The sequence below is a fragment of the Adiantum capillus-veneris genome, chromosome 16 (genome assembly GCF_014529385.1).
Source record: "Adiantum capillus-veneris isolate H3 chromosome 16, ASM1452938v2, whole genome shotgun sequence".
Classification (NCBI taxonomy): domain Eukaryota; kingdom Viridiplantae; phylum Streptophyta; class Polypodiopsida; order Polypodiales; family Pteridaceae; genus Adiantum; species Adiantum capillus-veneris.
The window spans coordinates 156,350,081-156,373,297 of record NC_140946.1 but is presented as its reverse complement, the minus strand read 5'-3'; the positions used below and the strand labels follow the sequence as shown (position 1 = coordinate 156,373,297).

Below are 23,217 nucleotides of genomic sequence, written 5' to 3'. Positions count from 1 at the left end.
TCACTCATGAATGAGCACAGATGTATGCGGATTATTCATGAAAAGCTGAAAAGTATGCATTCAAGGAAGTCACATTCCATGTCTCTTCCTTGGCACGACACAGTTGTAGAAAGAGCACAAGAAAGTCGACTTGGAGCAAGCAGTTGCAGATTCGAAGCATGCAGTTTTCAGTCGTAGTCTTGTCTTCGTCGTCCACCCCGTCGGCATCGACATAGCCATTAGATTTGCATCAACATCTTGTACCAGATTGTAACAGACTTGGACACTCCAAGTCAAGAATCAATCGCGACAGCACCAAAATAACCACTTCAAAACAGTTCACAGATCACAATAGATTTGCACTTGCCCGACGGAGTTCCATACCTAGAGATATTGGCCCCAAAGACTGGCACCCCTTTCGGTATTTCTTTTTGTATTAATCAATTCAAAGTACAAGAGAGTGGTTCGGGATTCACTCTTAGACTTTGCGTCCAGATGCTCTGAGAAGTGAGGCCCTCACCACCAATTTAAAGGTTACAAGGGATGCCCAAAAGCAGAGCCCCAAAAGCTTGAAAGCAAAAGCAGATTCTCTCTCTCTCTCTCTCTCTCTCTCTCTCTCTCTCTCTCTCTCTCTCTCTCTATCTCAAGAGAGCCAACAAAAATAAAAGCAAATAGTCTTTTCTCTCCCCCCTTGACCATTAGCGTAGAGAAAAAGCATTTGCTGAAAATTCTGCCGCAAAAAGAAGCCAACGCAATTTTCGAGACTGCCGTACTGCCACGTCACAGCAGGCCAACGCATTTTCCGGAATTTTTCTCCTGCTGCCCTAGGGTTAGGGTTTTCAGGGATTAGGGTTTGCTGAAAATTAGGGTTTTTGGCAGATTTTAGGGTTTGCAGAAATTAGGGTTTTCTGGCATAAATTAGGGTTTTTGCTGCAGGTAGCCACGTCATCACTTTGTGACATACCCCCCTCTTGAAAGCATTAATCGACCGCGATTACGCTTGCAAAACCGACAAAAGCCATAAACCATCTTAGCAGACACTGACTGTTAGTACCTACGTACTAGGAACACACATCTAGCACATGTACCAAATCGACAGTCACATCACCCGACATCACAGGACATCACCAGACATCACAGGACATCACATGACATTCAACATTCATTCGGATCTTAGACCATGATTTATCGGCAATGTAGCTAGCAATCGCATGTAGGTCCAATCGGGACCTCATCGATGTCCGATTGACTAGCCCCTATTGCAACCATGTCTATTCGAGATCAATCAGACCAAAATGCCGCAATCATTTCGTTTATCAGTTCCTGCACTTAGTATCTAAATCAAGGCATTTGTTGACAAAGGAGCGGAGTAGCTCCCCTCTTGTGCATCCCAGTACACCAGACCTCCGGCCAAGCTGAATTCTGGGTTCCATTTGGAGTAGACTATGCTAAACCAAAAGCATCGAGGTAAAGTTTCACAATCTGAGGAGTATCTGCTAGGTCTTCCTCCTCCATCCACTTCGCATCTAGTGCAGGATAGTTCTTGAACTTAACCAAGAACCGCCTTCAGACTTTACATTTAGTCTTCGTATCTTTATGTGTCAAAATCTGTTCAAGAACAAGGATCTCCTCGTTTTCTTCCACTTCGGGTCGCTCATCAGGCTCCCCATCATCAGGCACATCACCTTTAAAAGGTTTCAAGAGACTCACATGAAATGCATTGTGAATTCTCCAAGTATTTGGCAGTTTCAATCGGAAGGAGACCTCATTTATCTTTTCGGTGATCTGGAAAGGGCCGTAGTATTGCATACTAAGCTTTGGAAAAAGCCTCTCCTTTCCCTTTTTCTTTCTTAGGTGTGGCTTCTTAAAACGTAAGAGCACCCAATCATCCTCCTCCAATTTCAAGTCGTGACGATGGCGATCCGCTGCCTTTTTCTATCGTTCTTGAGACTTCTGCAAAGTCTCGCGAACCTTGGCAAAAGCCGTATCCAGATCTCGCGTATATTCATCCGCTTCAAAGATCTTATCTTTCGTGCTCAGGAAGGGTGGAACCTTCGCAGCACCTTCAACAATCTCAAATGGCGCCTTCCTCGTCGAAGAGTGTATCGTGTTATTGTAGGCAAATTCCACCAAAGGTAAGTATCTTTCCCATTGAGTCTTTTGATATGAGATATAAGACTTCAATAAATCTAGAAACATTGAATTTGCAATCTTGGATTGCCCGTCAGTCTGGGGGTGGAACGATGACGAGAACTGCAACCGCGTGCCAATGTTCTCCCAAATTGCCTTCCAAAACAAACTCGTAAATCTGGGGTCTCTGTCGGAGACAATCGTCTCAGGCTTGACTGTTTGACTGTTTTCTTCACTGGAATGAAATGAGTCTGTTTGCTAAATCTGTCAATAACAGTCTAGATAGCATCGTGACCACTATGTGTTCTCGGGAGATCAAAAATGAAATCCATTGCAATACTTTCCCAGGGGCGGGTGGGTATGGGTAAAGGCTGTAACAATCCCTGTGTCTTATGCCTGTCAAACTTGACCTTCTGGCATACCAAGCAACTGCGCACAAACTCTTCCACATCCTTTTTGAGTCTTGGCCAAAAGAAGTATCTCTCTACCCCTTTCATGGTGGTAGCAATGCCGCGGTGACCGGTAAAAGGTGGACAGTGGCATTCAGTCATAACCTTTTCCCTCAACGACTGTGTAACGCACAACATAGTCTTTTTCATCAAGTAGCCTTCCCGAAGGGAGTATCCAGCTACTGTCTCCCCATCCCGTATCCGTGTGAAAATATCTGCAAAATATGTATTCGTGGCATATTGATCGACCATATCCTCGAAGCTTCTGTGATGTATCGCGGAAATAGCCAGAACCAACGGCTTTCGAGACAAAGTATCTGCCACCACATTCTTCTGTCCCTGCATGTGGACAATCTGGAAGTGAAACTGTGACAAGATGTTCGCCCACCGCATCTGCTTTTCCGAAAGCTGCTTCTGTGACAAGAAGTAGCGCAAACTCTGATGGTCTGTAAAGACAGTAAAATCCGCTCCGAGTAGGTAATGCCGCCACTGAGTAAGAGCATGGATAATCGCCAAAAGCTCTTTCTCATATATCTGTGCTATCATCTCCGGCCGAGAGAACAATCGGCTCTCGTAAGCTATGACATGGCCTTCTTGCATCAAGACCGCACCCAAACTACGACCACAAGCATCACAATACACTTCAAATGACTTTTGCAAGTCCGGCAAAGTCAAAACAGATCGTGTAGTCAATTTCTCTTTCAATGTCTGAAAGGCAGTCACCTCTGTGGGTCCCCACGAGAAAGGGACTCCTTTCTGTGTCAAGATATGCAAAGGGAAAGCAACCTCTGCAAACTTTCGTATGAACCGCCTGTAGTACGAACACAGTCCCAAGAAGCTTCTAACTTCATGGACATTCTTCAAATCGGGCCAATCACGAATAGTCTCTATCTTGGCCGGATCCATTTGCACTCCTGCTGAAACAATGTGTCCCAAAAAGTATATCTCTGGTAGGAAAAATTCACTTTTCTTTGCATTAATCACTAACTTGTGATCTCGTAATGCCTGAAAGACCTGAAGCAGATGATTTCTGTGTTCTGCCTCATTCTTGGAGAAAACAATGATATCGTCAAAGAAAGTGTCAACAAATGGCTTGTACTCTCAAAAAATCCTGTCCATCATCCGGTTAAATGTCGCAGGAGCATTGGTTAAGCCAAAAGGCATCACCAAAAACTCAAATAACCCAAAAGTTGTCCGAAAAGCTGTCTTGTAGACGTCTCCCGGCGCTATCCTAATCTGATGATATCCACTCTTCAAGTCAATCCTTCTAAAGCACGAGGATCCCTGTAACCTGTCGAGTATATCATCGATCCTAGGAATCGGAAATCTGTTCTTGATGGTGATTTTGTTGAGAGCTCTATAATCGTGCACATTCTCCAAGATCCGTCTTTCTTTAAAACCAACAACATTGGAGAGCAATACGGTGAAGTACTAGGCTGGACAAGACCCTTTTCCAAGAGGTCTTTCACTTGGTTCATAATCTCTTCATTCTGTGCTCGGCTCACACGGTAAGGTGGCCGGTTCGGTGGTGTACTTCCAGGTATCATATCAATGGTATGATCTTCAAGACGAGCAGGTGGTAACTTGCCTGGCAGGCCCTCTGAGAAGCAATCGGCATGAGTGTAGAAAATCTTGGCGTTCTTTATCAAGTTTAGACATATTTGTCCTATCATCATCACTCAACTCTTTCATAAAGATCGAGTAAACAAACAGACTGGATTTCATTAATTTAGAAATGGCCGAAGCCGATACAATAGGGACACTCGCCCTTCAACTTAATATCTAGTACAATGGTTCTGCCCTTCTCTGTAGTCAATGTCGCTTTCCTCGCCCGATAATCGACCACGGCGTTGTTCTTGTGGTACAAGGGAATCCCTAAGAGAACATCACAACCCTCCAAAGGCATTATGAAGAAGTCCTCATGCCCCAAATACCCCTGACAATGCAACCAAAGTTTGCCAATGACAGGTGTAATGGCCACGTCTCTGCTTGGTGCCGCTAGAACTGCCTCTGTAAGTGGTCCCATTCGATCGAGAGTGATCTCGAGCCGCGCCGCCAATTCTGGTGAAATGAAGTTGGCCTTGGCTCCTCCATCAAAGAAGATCAGGGCCTCTTGATCTTTCACTTTGCCCCAAGCTCGGCAAAGTTTTGTACTTTCGCCCATGGTGTCGGGATCGGTATCCACACAATCTGGAACCAGTCCTGTTTTCATCTTGCCTTTTCTTACACGTTCCTCAGCTGCTCTTGAACTCTCAGGCCTTTCGTCGTCCTTGTCATTTCGTTTTTTCTGTGCCTTCTTAGGGCACTTCGCGGAGATATATCCAAGTTCCCCGCATCCAAAGCACTTCCCCTCCTAATGAAGCGAGCTCTCTCCTGAGGAGTAAGCTTGGGTCGTGCATCCTTTTTCTCTGGGTTGCTCTTTCTCTTTCTACTTTCATTCCCAGAAGTTTGTTCGGCTCGTTGTGTCATGACCTCATCTGTGGGGTAGGTCAGACTGCCAGAGTGAAAGGCAAAGCCCCGCTTCGCATGACTCATCAACTCTTGAATAGAAGCTGACTTCTGTTCCAAGCAGTGATCTCGGATCTCTGTAGGTAGACCCAAGGTGAACCGCTCAATCTGTTCTCTGAACGAGATCTTCTTGATGAAGAGGCGGGTAGAAAAGAGCTCGAGAATATTTCACAGTAAGTATTCATTGTATTGCTCTTGGTCATCCGAAGATGGTTCCAAGCAGCTCGTATATCTCGTTCAAACTCTTGCGTCAACGAAGAAGAAATAAAAAGCCTCTTGAGTTTCAGCCATGTAACTGGCACAATCTTGCTTAATAGAAGCGTGGACCAGCAAGTGCGAGCATTCCCCTTAAGTAAGAGGCAAGTCTCTGAATCTTGGAGTGCTCTGAATAGTGTCCTCCCGCGAAAGCGATGTCAAACTGTTGTATAAAAGACAAAGCCTTCATCTGAGTATCCCGAAAAAGTATCAAACTTGAGCGCGTGGCCACCTTCCTTAAACTCTTGGACTTTCTTGCTTTTATCTTCGAGAAAGGCATACAGGTTGGCTTTGTAAAAATTCTTCTTGTTCGAATAAAAGTTGCCGTTATCGGAGTCTGAACTTTCTGTAGACGAGTCCTCTGTAGAACTGTCACTCACTGGGCGAGATTTAGACTTCTTTGCCTTTTTCTTGCCCTTTCTGAAGCGTTGTTTCTTGCTTCGCTTTTTGCTTTTTCTGTCTTCTTCGCTCGAGTTTGAAGAGCTAGAAGAACTGTCAGAAGAAGAAGAAGAAGAAGAAGAAGAACTGGGTACTCCTTCAAATCGGACACGCTTCTTCTATTTCTTTGCCTTGTCGAATGTCGACTGACGACCCAAATATCCCGGGAAGTCGGTGCCTTTCTTCTGCTTTTTGCTGTGCTTTTTGTCTTTGTTCTGCGCGTCAAAAAGCTGAGGAATCTGTGCATCAACCACGTCTTCCTATTCCTTCTCCGTATTTTTCTTGGGAACAGGAGGTTTCTTGAGAACGGGTTTCGGGAGTGGTGTTGTGGTTCTCTGTCACTCCGTAAGCACTTCCTCCAAAGAGGTCTGGCTCATATATTTTGCCATCTTCGGGTCCTTGGCAAAATTGAGCATCATCTTTGTTGCATCGTTGATCAACGGTCGACGCTCCATCTCTCGATGTTCCGCCTGAGTAGGCCGAGGCGGGCCATACACTTCTCGTGCATTTTCGTTGTGGTCTCTTCTCGCATCTCTGGATGCAGAAGGAGTCGACTGATTCTTGTCTAAAGCCATAGGTGCCGTGGAAAAAAAATTGGGGATCGGATTTCCCGTAGAAGAGAAATCGGCCGTGTTCTGATACCATTGTAACAAACTTGGACACTCCAAGTCAAGAATCAATCGCGACAGCACCAAAATAACCACTTCAAAACAGTTCATAGATCACAATAGATTTGCATTGGCCCGGCGGAGTTCTGTGCCTAGAGATATTGGCCCCAAAGACTGGCACCCCTTTCGGTATTTCTTTTTGTATTAATCAGTTCAAAGTACAAGAGAGTGGTTCGGGATTCACTCTCAGACTTTGCGTCCAGATGCTCTGAGAAGTGAGGCCCTCACCACCAATCTAAAGGTTACAAGGGATGCCCAAAAGCAGAGCCCCATAAGCTTGAAAGCAAAAGCAGATTCTCTCTCTCTCTCTCTCTCTCTCTCTCTCTCTCTCTCTCTCTCTCTCTCAAGAGAGCCAACAAAAATAAAAGCAAATAGTCTTTTCTCTCTCCCCTTGACCATTAGCGTAGAGAAAAAAGCATCTGCTGAAAATTCTGCCGCAAAAAGCAGTCAGCGCAATTTTCGGGACTGCCGTACTGCCACGTCAGCAGGCCAGCGCATTTCCCGGAATTTTTCTCCTGCTGCCCTAGGGTTAGGGTTTCCAGGGATTAGGGTTTGCTGAAAATTAGGGTTTTTTGGCAGAAATTAGGGTTTCTGCTGCCACATACCCATTCCATGTAAAGTGACTGGAAGAATACTATTCCTTCGAAAAAACTGTGCATGCAATGTAGATGAACATACAGACGGAGTGCCAAACCGTTCATCAAACACATGCAAACAATGAGATCGAATCTTTTCTTTCTAATCTAAAGCAATCAACTATGGCAAATCACAATGGACATGCCCATGCTTGATGCTCAATCTTTCTTGTGCTCTTTCGAAAACTGTGTCATGCAAAGGAAGAGACATGGAATGTGACCTCTTTGAATGCATACTTTTCAGCTTTTCATGAGAAATCCGCATACAATCGTGCTCATTCATGAGTGAAACGTGCTCAATGTACAATATGTCATGCCTAGGAAAAGGAATCACATAAAAACGCTGACTAAAATACAGGAAACGATCACGAGTGAAACACTCGAACAATGCATGCTGACTAATCATTTGAACACATAGTACTTCCTGTGGGGGTTCTCTGGACCTAGGCTCGAGAGCCAAGATCTGTTCTTCATGTTTGATCTAATGTTCCCGTGGGGGTTCTGTGGACCTCGACTCGAAAGCCAAGATTGGTTCTTCGTGATTGATCGAATCTGCAATGAGGTTAGCTTCACTAGAGAAAGTATCAACTAACACATCATCCTTGTGAACAATCACATCATCTTCATGCAAATCCAAATTTCATTGCAACCTAATGTAGTGGGTAAATCAAAAGATAAAATCCATATCAATGCTTTCCCCTCCAAGAATGAAGCAAACCACCCAATACATCTCCTACAAGTTTTTGAGGCATTGTAGAAACACAAATTGGTGATCAACGGGAAGAAGAGTCAATTCTGCCTGCCAAAGATTCAATCCTTGGGACACATCGCATCAATTGAGGGTGTTAAGATGGACCCGACCAAGATAGAGGCCATTTGGAATTGGCTCGCTTTAAAGTATGTCCATGATGTTCGAAGCTTTTTGGGTTTGTGCTTGTATTATTGTCGGTCGGTCTAAAGATCAACGCCAATTTGGCTGTTTTCTAGCGGAGATACATAGACATAGAGAGACAATGTTGGCACTTGTAGTGCACCAGAGGGTGGAAGACAGTCAGCTTACAGTCTTCTTTCAGAGGACCACAACCCTATTGCCACCTGTCACACAGATACAGAGGGGTCACCCTACGCATGCTGAGATGCCCTTGAGCTCTAGGATACAGAGCTCCTGTTAGGTTTAGGGTGGATGGGATAGAGAAGCATTCATACTAATTGCATGCTAATCACACAATGGAAAATTGGCTAGAGCATAGACACAAAATGCACTTGATTACTTGGTTCAAAATGACTACAAAAGAGGTGCTTAAATAGCACATAGCACAAGGGAGCTTGCATCTGCTGACCTCATGCATGACAACTTGGAATAACCTACTCGAAGAGCCAAACTCAAATTTGCATAAGTAGGGGGTTTTATTCATGCCTACATGAATCCTATATGTGATTTTGTGCTCTAGAAATGCCCCACATGGGATAGCCTATGAACAAGGCCTCTTTTGGCAATGCCACACATGTCATATGCCACTTAGGATGCCCAATAGACTAGGGACATGCTCCATGGTGATTTTAGGATAAAACCCACGAACCTTTCAGCTCCGAGACTCCATCACACACAGATCCAAGGGATCCAAACTTGCAGATAAGAGATCCAAACTTGCCATCACCAGGCAACCGGGAGAGATTTGGTCAGATGTTGGCGGACCTGAACATATGCGCAGCCCTTACACCACATCCACCCATGTACCAGATATTACACCCCCAATTTGACAGAGGATGGAGCTAGTCACTTGATGCACTTCATGCCTGTACTTCTTTGAGCACCCATACCCCCCAGGGTCTAGAGATAGGGCTCCACCGCCCCTCATATACCATGGATCTTGCATCCCTCCGCCCTTTACCACAGGACCACATTTTGTTACTTTGAACTTTTGTTCTTCCTCGGTAGATGGAGGACGCACACATGTATAATTGATTTGTCTCATAGCCTCGACTTCGGCCTCTAATAGATGTAAAAAGACGTTTCTTTTGTTCTTTCTGGTCCTCAATTCCAGTACAAAGCAATGCTAATGTTTGGTGCCTAAACTTCATAATCCATTGTTTGAACTTTGAAGCAAGCTTGAATGAATACATACGCAGGCTGTTTACTGTTTTATTCCTGAGGAAAACAATGAGATCAGTATATTTAGTCATATTGAATACGTATTGACTACAGTTTCAATGCAACTTTGCTCGGGTCCATGGACATTGTAGCATGTATGTAGTTTGTGGCAAACCAAGGCCGTACATTAATCTTCTTGTTTGTTTTCTTTTAACTGTGGGATGAGCAGAAGATATCTTCAACTGGAAGAGAAGGTTGTAATAGTTGGAGATACACAAGTTGGGAAAAGCTGCCTTCTTCAACGTTTCACTAAGAACTCCTTCACAGATAATTCAGCGGTAAATTAACAGGCAGTTCAGCTTGAAATCCCTTTCGGTTGATTGAGCTGTTGCAAATGTTGATAAGCCAATGTGCATAATTATTGCACAAATCATTCTGTGTCGTGTTTTGAGTTTTAAATTTATTTTTCTGATTCTGATGGAATGTCTTTTTGCAGCTGCCAACAATTGGCTTGGATTTTGTCAAGCAATTATACACATATGCAGGATTGAGTTTCACATTAAGCATGTGAGCTCTTTTCTTGCATTTTCAGTAGAAGTTTGATCTAGCTTTTGCAAAAACAGTTTTGTTAAAATATAGCTACGAATCGCAGCCTGAGATGCTTGATGTATCCTGGCAGCTGGGATACAGCTGGACAAGAGCGTCATCAATCGGCTTGTACTAATGTTTACAGAGGTGCACTTGCCTGCATTGGTGCATTTGACCTCGGCATGCCAATGACCCTTGCACATGTCAAGCAGGTAGCTTCTTTTACTCTTGCTCTGAGCAGATGAAAATTTGCTCCTTGGGCATGAAGATACCATTGTTTAGCCATGTAGGCTTAATCACGTTTTTATTAGAATGTGTGCAGTGGGTGGCAAAAGTAAGAAAAGAGAACGAGAAAACACACATAAACGAATTCTGTATTTTTCTGGTTGGCTGCAAGGTTTGTAGCTTGGTCAGGTTATTTTTTCATTATGGAGCTCACATGTTTTATATGATCATAAATCGACTGTTGGGGTCTGCAGGAAGATATGTATCACACGGTTTCGGACACCCAAGCTCAAAATGTTGCGGCAGAGTTAAAAGCCGAGTATTTTGAAGTGAGTGCAAAATCTGGTACGTTTTTTATATATTAATAAACAGACTTGTTTGTCTATATGATGTCTGTAGGTTAATGGATGCAGCATTGGTGTGTCCAGGACTAAATGTAAAAGCTCTGTTCGACAGAGTTGCATGTGTTCTATTTGAGAGAGCTTTGGTGAGACAAATGGATGAGTGGAAGAAGGTTAATGAGCAGAAGAAGGAAAGTAAGATTTCTCCAACTTTTAGTGTTATTATACCTATTTCTAGACTTTTCAAAAGTTTGAATCGATGCTAAGTAGGCCGTTGGTGTTTGATGGTATTACACCTGCTCCCCCGCAGGCCCTATTTTTTTGAAGAGCCCTTCAAGCTCTAGGAAAGTGACCTGCAATGTCCAGTCATTTGTGGATAAAGAGGGCCTTTGTGCATTTAGGGGACGGTTGAAGGATCCCCTACCCTACGGTGCTTTGGGAAATGCGCTACATTAAATGAAGTGGTACTTGTGAGAGGGTCAAAGCATCTCTAGAGGGCCTATGGAGGAGCCCTCTTAGCTGCTTGACCATGGGAGTTTTATGTCTCGATGTTTTAAAACACAAGCTTCCTTGCTTATGAAAAGTGGGAAACTAATCTATAGATCTTCGAGCAAAAACTTATTGATTTGTGGTTTGTATTTGTGTGACCAGACAATGTCAAATTGACATCAGAGGAAGATGTAGGTGATGAGTTTCTTTTGGGTGGAAAAGGAATTCAAAACTGGAAAGATGTAAAAAAGCCACCCAGACGGTGGCGCTGTTGTTGGATGGGGTAATTTTGTAGCGAGCTGTTTCTTAGTGCGTGAAATGTCAAAGAGACATCTCACACGGTTGTAGCATGATCACACAACATTGATCTATGGTGGTTGTGTAATCCAGTTCAATTTGTACAGTTTTGTGGTCAAAGCAGAGCCAGAACAAACGAGGTTCTTCTTTGTCAATTTTGAGGCAGATTATGGGGTAATCTATCAAATGCATTTGAATCTCAAGGGGGGCTTATTGGACTCTTTCAAGTATAACTTATGCTGGAATATCATATCTTTGAAGGCCACGAGTTTCTTAATGCCATTCAAATGTCAAATACATACGAAGTTGGGCTTGATTTGAACCCCCAACATTTAAGCATTTACGAGCCTTTTGTAGCACTTTAATCCAAGATAATCCATTTGAGTATTAAAACAGAGCATTTGCAAGCATGAAGTATTTTCATAGCATCATAATTGTTAGCATTAAGATGAGCCGTGAATCAATGATCGTTGCAAGAGTACACTCTACTAAGAACATGCATTTGTCATCTAAGCAAGAGAAAATACCATCAAGTAACAAATTTCATGAGAGAGACTACTAGATAAAGACTTGAATAATGGAACTTTGAGCATAATGCACAAAAATTACCAAATAAAATGAAGTTGAGAAAAGTACTCACATTGATCATGAAACCTGAATACAGTTAGCAAATTCTAGTGACTTTGAGTATAGACAAGAGCCCAAATACTACTATTCGTGTTATTATGCTTTGGAATGAGGATCATTCCCCCCCTTGCTCCTCCTTGATCTCGACATCAAGATCAACATTTTAATCATCATGAATGTCACCCATTGACAACATCCCTTGTTTTTCTCACATCCACCACAACACCCTCTTCCTTATCTCTTGTCTCTTCGATGCAATTAATCTATTGCTATTGTTTCTTGATCAATGTTCTAGTCCTTTTTATTAATGAGATGGATGCACACAGGATGCTCTGTTTTCTTACAAAGAAGTTTGTATAAAAGAAAATGTGCTCTAGTTTTTCTCAAGTGGTGAGACATAACTCCTTAAGAGAGCACCTTTATGACTGATTTTTCCAAAGTTCATATGCTAGACCACTTGACCCTTCTATGCATTCATCTCTCCTCTTGTGTTTGGATGACAAAATGTACCTATTAAAAGACTTATCTGTATTATTTTCACATATAGAACAAGTTGCATTTCCACATCATACTTTGTGAATAATTATAACATAGCCATTTAACCTTCACGCTTTCATTGTCTACACCAGCACTAGGATTTTAGCTCTTACAATAGGATATAATTCATGAGCTATGACATGTAAAGGTGAATGCATCATGTTTCATCTTCCCACACCAAGTTTTCTTTGTCTTATTTGACTCACTCCTACTTTCTCTATCTCATTTATGCGGTTGTCATCTCATACATAAGACCCATGATGTCATCCTTTCTATCGACAAGAGTATTTCAAGGTTAGTGTGCAAATGCTCAAAATAACTTTGGCTTCTTGCCAAAGGTTTGCCCCAAAATGATGTCGTAAGACCCTTGGTGTCATCCTCTCTTTTGACAAGAATTATTTCAAGATTGGTGTGCAAATGCTCACAATAACTCTAGCTTCTTGGTTTGCCCCAAATTATGTCAACCTACATTAAGGGCTTTGGTAGTGCATGCCACTTTCTTTCTTGACCAAGCTTCATTGGCAACCATGCATCGCAAATTGACTAACATCATCAAAAAATACGCAAAGCATTTGTAGATTGTGTCAACCAATGTAACATAATGCCTAAATGGTTTGCTTATGTGATGTAATTGCCACAATCTTGGTTGCTTGACCCAAAATAGAATAAATTTGTTGATTTAGGTTTATGAATATGCATGCTCAAAGCTTGCAGAAAAAGAGGAAGCTCAAGGCCACACTTTGTGTGGAAAGTACTATTAGTTACTGTGCAAAGACAAAGATAAGTGATGCCCTAGGACTATGGGTGTATATACAAGTCGGGAGAAAAGAAAGTCCTACTAAGGAAAAAATCCCATAAGAGTTTTAAGTAGGTTCATACACATCACTGCTTGTAAAAGTTATTATGTACTCAACTTCACGACTACAAGTCTTTTCTTGTTCAACCACGCAATACATGCTGAGATAAGCCCAACATGTGATCAATAAGTGGTGCCCAACTTTGAGGCTCACAAAAATTGGCTAGCTTGAAGGCCAAAAATTGGCTAACACCTTAAACTTTTCAGGGTTTGGATGGCTAGAGACTTTTGTGCCAACCTTGCAGTTAAGCATGCATGAACATGAACAATAATGGAATGGGTGACCTCCCAAAAAGGTGTTATGCCCATGCCATTGTTAACTGGTATTAGAGCCAAAGGGGTTGATGGGTAAGGCTTATAAACCCAAGGTTTGAGCATAAAACCTTGGGTGAACATGAACAATAAGGGAACGGGTGACCTCCCAAAAAGGTGCTATGCCCATGCCATTGTTAATTGGTATTAGAGCCAAAGGGGTTGATGGGTAAGGCTTATAAACCCAAGGTTTGAGCATAAACCAAAACCTCATGAAATTGGTGACTGGTTTACCCTAGTTTTGAGTGAAGGCTCTCTAAGTAGCACAAGGTTACGAGAAAACCCATAACCCTAGGTTGTTGAGTAAACCTAAAATCCACGATTGAGAAGTAGACCAAAAACTCATGGTTTAGAGTGGATCCCAAAAAAAGTCCTATATGATGGATGATGTCAAGAGAACAATAAAAAGATGAAGAAAGTCCCAAGTTTTTCTTAAGGGAGTGGTTTTTGGGGCTAAGTCCAACTTATGACCTATAAGTGGCACCCAACTTGGAGGGTTGCATAAACTTGTCAACATACTAGAGGTCCATACACCCTAAGATTTGGGATTTGAATGGATAGAGCAGTTTGTAGAAACCTTTTGATTAAATGCACATGTGCAGGAGTAGTATTGACATGATTAACCTCTGAGGAAAGGTGATTCCCCCGTGCCACCTATCAATGCATGAGCTGCTAAGCATGAAGAAAAAACCACTTGTGAAAACATGAGCCTAATAACAATTGGCTTTATGAGTTTGAAAAAGCACGTTAATAGGAAATAATTGATCTCCCTCAGGGATAATATGATCCAAGGTGTATAAAGTGGCAAAAGATTCAGTTGTTCTATGCATAAATTTTCTCAACTAATGAACTGTATAGGTAATTTCTAGCCTGATAATCCATACAAAAAAGATTAACTAACATCATGCAAATAGATAGTGAAATCAATGCAGTCTAGCATCATGAAGACTAAGATTCAAGCCTGTCTCCATGGGATTGGAAATAGGCTTGCAATCTCAAAGGGTGAAGCTACGCAACAATGTGTGTCAATATACTTTGGCTGACACAAAGTGATACCTTTATCCCTCTACTTAATTTTATGCCCAAATAATGATGCAAGCGTTTTCAAGTTTGATATCTCAAAATAAGCAATATGCTTCTCAATCAATCTAGCGTGTAACATGTTAACTACAAACGTTTTCAAGTTCGATATCTCAAAAGAAGCAAGAAACTTCTCAATCAATCTAGCGAGTAACATGCTAACTACATATAAAGAACGATTATCAAGGCTACACAATCTTCATGATTGACATCCAAAGTTGTCTTAGTTGGGCAATTTTGAAAACCATGTGTGGCCAAATAATCATGTACTTCTCAAACCAAGCACAATGAGCTTGTTTTTCCATACAAGAAAAATTTCATAGGCAAAGTCTGCACTTACCATTATGGCATGCTTCAAGGATGATCATTTTCAACCCATCAAGCACTTCACATAGCTCTGCATCAGAAATGTGATGATGTGTGACATCATTTGAACTTGCATAGGCTGATTGACTCCTTGATAATGCTCTATATGTGATTGCCCACCAATAGTAGAAAGAGGTAACAATGTATCGTACATATCCCAAGAGAAAATCTTTATCTCTTTGATACACGACATAAATGGCTAAATAATGCTCTATATGTGATTGCCCATCATGTATCTGGTTGACACATGACATAAATGGCTTCATAGAATCTTCCATAAAATCTACCCTTCAGTCAATCCGACTATTGCTGATATTACATGCTTCTAAAATGTAACCACTCACATTTCACATCTTTTTCATTCAATATGTTTTTTAAATGGAATGGAGGTTGTTTGCAATGCAACCAAATAAAATTCCATCTATAACCAAAAATTTCTTAAAGCACATAAACATTTCAAGCTTTGTTTAAAGCAAATATAACCGTCTTCCATAATCATCAATGAAAGTCATATGGCACCAATGGTTCTCAAAGATGGACCATGTATCAAACCACAAACGTGATTGTTTATAAGCTCAATTTATGAGAAGAGTAACTTGCATAGAATTATTCTTTGGAAACATAAGAAACTACATTTTTTCAAAATTAACCCTTCATATACATGTCTCGATGGTGCCTTAAAAATGTGACAAAGCAATCGATTTGTGTTTCTACAAGTAGAGGAAACTATTAAATCTGATTGACCGAAATGCGCATAGCAAAGTTTTGCATATGTCAAAACAAAATAGCTCTTGAGTAAAACATTGTGCATGTTACATTTTCCACACATCTAATATCCATTGAGCTTTGGTATGACCATAGACAATGATGGAGTCTAGTTCCTACGTAGGCTGAATGAATATGGTATGCATCACATCAATTTTGTACTCTAATGTCACTTTCTAGATATAACATGTTTTGTTAATTTAGATGAAATTCTAATCGTCTTTACTGTAGTCTATTGGATGACTTAAGTGCCATGTGGTACTTTTAAGTGGCTTGCAATTTGTGATCTACTAGTCTCTTAGTCTTCATTTGAGTCAAAATTAATGTACGCAAAAATTGTGATTTGTATGCTTTTGAACATATCAAAAATCTCCTAGATTGTTTTATAGATTTGATTTCTAAAAAATGGATTTTCTTTCAAATAGATTAGGGTGAGCTTAGTTAGAGTAGCATTCAGACGGTGTACGCACGAGCACGCCCGTATGTGTGTGTGTGTGTGTGTGTGTGTGTGTGTGTGTGAGAGAGAGAGAGAGAGAGAGAGAGAGAGAGAGAGAGAGAGAGAACTAACTAGGTTGATTAATCCACATGCTCTTAACACAATGAAGTGAATTTTTGAAAGGTCATTTGGGAGCATATCGACATATGATAGAAACATGATTGGACAACTCATATAAATGGGCTTTGAGATAATACCCTTTTGGAATTATCAACATAGCTTTCTATCACTTTTTCATATTATCAAACGATCTCAATTTATCTAAATCAGAGGTTAAGAAAAATTAAATTTTCTTAATTTATATTTACTGAGATGTTGTCAAGGTACGTGGCTCTCCAAAGAAGACCAGGTAGGCACCGGGCCTCTAGTTGTGGATGGAGAATAACTTAGGACTAGAAATCAAGATTTTAAGGTGCCAATAGTGATGATCAAGTCCTAATATCAGAGCATGATGATGATTAGAGACTGACTTGAAAGAAATAATAGAGATTTACAATATGGTATTAGGATAGTAGCATTAATAAATGGAAAATTGACACAAAAATTAAACTTGGAAAAATACTAGAAGCTTCCCATTGATGACCATTGATAACTGAAAGTTACAATTCAATTGCACATGCCATTTTCGGTGTACACCTCAAATTGAATCCCCATACTAGAAATCGTGAACCCCAATCCAATTGGTAGGCTCAACTCCTTCGGAAACAATCTACTTGACAAGCACATATCCAAAATGATGCAACACCCCTGGCTGGCAAAATCCCAAAAAAGTGATGAAGAAGAATGCCTCAAACAAGAGCAAATACCTTCTTTGATGTAGAAAACCCCAAGCCATAGAGTGAGAGCGAGAGAAGATCATGCAAATCCTCCCCTCACATGCCGTTCCCTCAATGTTCTACTCGTTGAAGGCCTCCTTCCTCGTCTTACTAAAAACTGTTTGTAAAATTTTTGCAATAACTCCTCTTACCTCTCATTTCTTGTGCAACCCCCAAATTAGTAAAAAGTGTTGCTTTTTATGTACTATTTAGGATTTTACACCACTTGTTACCACATGAGCCACCCCTTGACCGCTACTGCATGGGCCGCCTCTTCTTCCTTGTATAAAAACCCCCCAAAGCACTAGCAAGCTTGCCAGTTCGAGGGGGGGGGGGGGGTGTGGGCTTCTCTCTACTATAAAGGGTCGTGCCATTTTGACTATGTGTGAATATTTCCCAAGCAGGGCATTGTTAGCCAACCACGATTGCGTGGCCGCATGGTGGCTCTGCCAAATTAGCACCACAATGTGATGTGAAAATAGCACCCCCATATAGCTTGCATGAGAAAAACGATAGGTGCCACCATGGCTTACGAGAGGAAGGTCTCCAAAAGGGCATATTCCCTTGTTATTTCAATGGCAAGGCAACCTTTTAGGTTATATACCCCATGATAAATTGCATTTCTTATGCCACATGGCAGCTCTGACCAGAAATCCAACCAACACGTGAATTGACACATGTTTTAAATTAAGGAAAACTCCCAGAATATGCAACAATTGAGGCTTAACTCCATCTCAACCTTTGCATGACATAGCCAAGGATTTGATGATGGAAGGATGTCCCCTTTCACTCTTACCATTTTCTTTCGAATTGTATGTAGTAGTAAGGGATATTTTGAAAATTCTCTCGCTTCATTTGGCAATTAATTCGCCTCTATCTACAATAAATTTGCCAACATTTGTACCTGCATATCACATCAACAAGAAAAAACATGCATACCACACTTGGTAGTTTTAGTCCTCAAAGATCTCCCTTCAATGTGATTTATTAAGTCCCCTCTGGCAAGCACACTGTATCTCATCAACCCCACAAACATGTAGGTATAGTAATCAAGTCAACAACCCAATTGAAATCCATTGGATAATGGGTATGCTGGATGAAATCCATCTCAATGCTTTACATTTGAATATATTTTTGCATATAATTTTTTTTTCAACAAATTACACATTTTTGTATATGAATTTTGACCAATATCAATCCTTGATTTTGGCAAAAGTGGCCCAAATACCCCTATGTCTTGCAGAACATTGTGGGCACTCGTCTGAAGTTTTCCTGGTTATTTAGTGGCATGAGAGTGGCTTTCCACTCTTCTCGACTATAAGTAAATGGTACTTTTAGTTTGCCACCCTTGAGGGTTAATTCTAGAACCTTGTCATCCTAGTCTTGAAAAACTTTGTAGGTGTGTATCCAAGGAACTTTTAGCACAATATCCTCATTCATATGCTCGTTTGGGATACAGATAAAAGTATGTGGGCATACAAATTTGTGGACAAAAATTTTAAGATCGATCATACCCAATGTTGGTGTTAGCTCTTTATGGCAGCCTTTGACTTGTGCTCGACAATGTTCCAACGGTTGGGTTGTTGCTTTTTTGTACATTGTGTAGTTGATCGCATTGAGCCATGCACCTATATCAGCTAGTGCTTTGACTTTGAACCCATCCTTCATGATCACTGTTATGTGCATGTCCAATCCATCTTGCCACTCATTATTTATTCCTACCTCATCATTTGCTAGGGGTTAAATCTAAAGGGTATTGAGGGGTAGAACCCGAGGGGTCATTTGACATGCTGCTCTTTGCTTCAGAACTCGAATGCACGCTTCCTCTTGGACTTCTTCAATCACGTGCTGTGTTTTAAACTTTCATTCCTTTGCTGCATGCATTCTTTGCAAAAGGTCATTTGTCAAGGGTAGATGGTATTTGCAAAGTCGACATCCACTAATCCAATTTTCCATAATTTCTCCATCCAATGTAGCTAGTTTGACATCACCACTCAGTGAAACATCCTCAATGACAAAAGGATCGTGTCCCTTTTTCTTGCATTTGAGTATATGTTGTTTCAAGTAATGAACTAGAGCCAAGTCCCCTTGTTTGAAACCTCTTTTTATTTTGATTTCTGTGCATACATGCGGGCAATGACCGCCAATATCTATTTGTCTAGTCATTCTAAGTCCTCGAGTCACTCTGACAACTCATGCCCTTTCCATTCTAACTCGTGTGCAACTCTCAGAGTGGGTAATAAGATTTCTATTAGTAGTATTGCGTCTAATGCATAGACCTTGTTAAAAGGAGTCGTGTTCAAGGATGTTTTGAATGAAACTTGATATGCCCACAAGGCCAAATGAAGGTGCATTTCCCAATAAGCTCTACCTGAATGAAAAATCTCGATTAGCATTGAGCTCGATTTGTTAAGGAAACTACTAGCTTTGCACACATGGCTTTTGCATGTAGTGTTGGGTTCAAGATCCCAATGCGACCTAGGTCCCTTGATCTTATCACCCAATCTCATTCCCCCCACTACCATTGAGATGTGTCTCTTGTAATATTCTTCCATATGAACCTTTTGAAGGGTTTTAAAATTTCTTTTCAATTACATATAGCCATGTTCAAAACAACAATTGAAACAAAGGATATGTAAGAAATCATGAAGGAGTTAATTATAGCCACTTTGTTGTAGAAGGGAAGGCATGTATTCTCTCATCTTCTCATGTTATTGTTAGTTTTGTTTAGAACTTAGTGAAATCCTTGTTTGTGTGAGATGTCCACCCCTAGTGGTGCATTGAGGTTTTTAAACACTTTGACTTTTGAGATAATCTTTTGGCAAGGTTAATCGAGTTGTTTCCCACTAGTTGAAATCAATCTTGATTTTTCGATGCCGCACTTAGGGGCTGATGTAGTTTCAAACATTTGGACATTCTTAAGAGTTCTTCTTAGCATTTGAGAGTTTGATTTTATGAACAATAGAGGATTGTCATCAATCAAACTCAGAATTGTCCTTGAATCTCCCCTTCTGTACCATTTTCCTCAAGCAAAGACACAAGTAGATGTGAGCCAATTGTAAAATGTAGCAAGGCAAGCGAACCATTTTGCAGCACTCCTACTACATTTTCCTCAAGCAAAGACACAAGTGGATGTGAGCCAATTGTAAAATGTAACAAGGCAAGCGAACCATTTTGCAGCACTCCTACTACATTGCGACCAATAGTACATTACATTACCTCAACTTGTTAGAGATTAATGTTATCAAACAAGCTAATCTTTATTCTTGTATATGTGAAATCATTTGATCCTCTTAGTAATGAAAGGGCTATAAACCTACCTTTCTATTGGTCTCAAAGGAAATTTTCTTAATCATCTTGCATGAAAAATTTCTCCAATTTGTGTTTATCACGTGCAAGTAATCTTGTTTGGTTCGCCTGGTCTCTCTCTCTCTCTCTCTCACACACACACACACACACACACACACACACACACACACACACACACACACACACACACACACACACACACACACACACACACACACACACACACACACACACACACACATTGGAACCTAGCAAAACTGATGTTCGTGTTTGTGTTTTTGTGTCACAAAGTGTGTTTGTGTGTCTCTCTCACACACATTGGTGTGTTTGAGTGTTTTTGGAGCAATTACTTTCACTTTTTTTTTTTCAATTGCATTATTATTTGCAAGATTCTCGGTATTCCCAACTCTAATCATCAAGTTGTCTCTCTTACATCCAATATTTTGTGCCGTTTTGACTTTCCTATTGTAGCTAAGGTAATCATTAAAAGAAAGGACTAGGACAATGGACCAACTATGTGTTTGAATTTTGCAGGAAAATAGTACAAATTGCTAGAAAAATAGTTTATTTTTCCAAAATTGGAGTGCATTTACTTGATGAAAAAAAGCCACGTTGGCAGATGAGCACGCGGACGGACTGCGTGCTCATCCGCCAACGTGGCTTTCTTTTTGCTCCCTCTCAAGTGGCCTTCTTAAATTTCCAAACGGCTCAAAGCTCTCACCACGTGTGAATCAAGGCCAACTTGTGACAAGATACTTTATAAAATGTTTTAAAAAACTTGAGCTCATTGATCGTCTGCGCGCGTGCGGATGAGTAGCATGCTCTTGAATGAGAGGAGGACTCCTCTGGCTCGTCACATCCATACCTTCCATCACCATTCCACTCCGAAGGACTCCAACGATGACTGGGCTGGCAGTTGTGAGTAAAGCAAAGGAAGTTGACTGGTTGTCTGCATTGTGTCCATATCAATTGCAAGGCAACGTGGTGTGCATAGCAAGGTTGGGCATTGCAGGAGCATTCCATGCATAAGAGGCAGCGTGGAGAGGGTCAGATGGTGCTTCATCCTCTTTTGCAGGGGAGGTGGCAATCTTGGCTACAGTAGGTTTGTCTCCACGAGGTTCTTCTACAAGTGCCATTGCATCAGGGTCGCTCTCGACAGCAAGATTCCCGGCTGCAACTGCTTCTTCAATTGTAGTAGGGTTGACTTCATCTGCAGGTGGTGTGTCAAAAACTTCGTCTGCAGGGATTACACCAAGGGCGGCAGCAATGTGCATCCCATGAGTTTTGATGGAAACGAGGTTCGCAAAAACAAATATGGTTGCACTTGTAGTAATTGCAGTAGAAATGGCATCCTTCTTTGCTGCAGCAGTTGGTAATTTGAGAGGGATGGTGGCAATATTGGATGCAATAGGCTCGTCCTTAGGTGTTGCGGTGAGGATGGTCATCATCCGCTGCATTGCAGGAGAGCATGTTTATTTCTTGCAAGGAGGGGTGGTAATGATTGGAGCATTGAGGGCTCCATTGGAAGCCATGAGTGAGGCAGAGGAAGATAGTGGATCGTTTGCTTCATGGCCACAGTCACTACAAGACAAGGTTGAACGCATGATGGAGGAAATTCATTACCTGGTGGGCATCTTTTATGTGGTGATTTCATCCTAGCTTTCACCTGCAACCGACGGAGAACTTGGCATCCATTTTCGGCACAACTGAAGGCTAGAGTGAATTATGCTTTCTACTTCAAGATCGGACCGGGGCATGCATGCATGGAGATCGCTGCTCGCCTCTACACAACAAGCCCACTATTAGTCCCACTCTTCTTTTCTCTAGGCTCTACCTTGACATCTTTGAAGATCTTGGGAAGTTTGACGAGCTGGAGAGTTGACACATTTGCAATAATCTTGTCGATCACATGGTTGGAAATGTGTTTGCACAATTCCAAGAAGAAGAGCAAGAAGCTGTTGCTTTGCAAGGATTGACTAGACGATTTTATGTAGGCCGCCCAAATATTATTGTAGATTGTTCACCACTTATAAATTTTGGAGAGGCTACTTGTCGGCAGCTAGAGGAAATTGTAATTGGGGTGGATATTGTAACTTTATGCATGTTATGAAAATTGGCAGGGATCGAGCTCAAAAGAAAGATGTTTGGAAGCTACGAAAGGCATGTAGGAAGTAGGAGTTGCAACCCTCAGATCAAATTATAATCCCTGGAGAGATTACGACACACGAGAATGATATGGAAGTAATGGGCATTCAAGGTATGCTTATGAATATGGAGATTCCGATGTTCAAAGATCACATTCAAGAGGTTCAAGCAGAGGGTATAGCCCTTCAAGTCCACCAAGGAAGGGATTACTGAATGCAGAGCAAAGATACAATAGTGGAACCCTGAACATGAAGCAACTCCATTTGACATGGCTAACGTGTTCTTTTGCAGGATCAAACCATAGATGTTTCCCCTTGCAATTGTGTCTTTTGCAGGTTATTTTGCGGTCAAAGCGCAACAAATGAAATGTAACAAAAGAAGTAGGTGTTTTAGCTTTCATGAAATCAAACTTTACTAACTTGCAAGATGAATATTGCGGTGTAAGTCAAATGCAGAAGTATATTGATGCATTGTAAGGGATGGAATAAAAAGATGTATAGATATCGAGTAGTTAGTATAGAAAAAGTTTTCTGAAAAAGAGAGAGAGAGAGAGAGAGAGAGAGAGAGAGAGAGAGAGAGAGAGAGAGAGAGAGAGAGAGAGAGAGAGAGAGAGAGAGAGAGAGAGAGAGAGGATCTGGTGTAGCACATGTACCCCTGTTGGCAACATTTCTGAGAGAGAGAGAGGAATCTGGTGTAGCACCCGTAGCTCTGTTGGCTATAGTTCTAAGTTGAGAGAGGGAGAGGGAGAGAATTGCTCTCAGCCTACAGTAGGCCCTCGCTAGCATCTTCGATTCTTGTGGGTTTCTTTTGCACGT

The 23,217-nt window shown here is 41.4% G+C and overlaps 1 protein-coding gene and 1 pseudogene across 6 annotated transcripts in view; both read left to right on the top strand.

Annotated features, from left to right (window-relative positions):
- The window catches only part of LOC147440117 (uncharacterized), a 45,136-nt gene extending 33,887 nt beyond the window's left edge, over positions 1-11,249 (top strand). For 2 of the 6 annotated variants that reach the window (XM_086484482.1, XM_086484485.1), the window contains exons 3-9: positions 9,384-9,492; positions 9,651-9,721; positions 9,807-9,954; positions 10,065-10,139; positions 10,222-10,312; positions 10,396-10,503; positions 10,619-11,249. In XM_086484482.1, the coding sequence (XP_086340608.1) occupies positions 9,384-9,492; positions 9,651-9,721; positions 9,807-9,954; positions 10,065-10,139; positions 10,222-10,312; positions 10,396-10,503; positions 10,619-10,764 (748 nt within the window). In that variant the 3' untranslated portion in view covers positions 10,765-11,249. The remainder of the gene's footprint in view (positions 1-9,383; positions 9,493-9,650; positions 9,722-9,806; positions 9,955-10,064; positions 10,140-10,221; positions 10,313-10,395; positions 10,504-10,618) is intronic. The other 4 variants (XR_015184489.1, XM_086484483.1, XM_086484484.1 and 1 more) reach the window with 4 other exon arrangements.
- Positions 11,250-21,754: 10,505 nt separating this feature from the next.
- On the top strand, positions 21,755-22,491 carry LOC147440116 (splicing factor U2af small subunit A-like; annotated as a pseudogene).
- Positions 22,492-23,217: the final 726 nt, after the last annotated feature.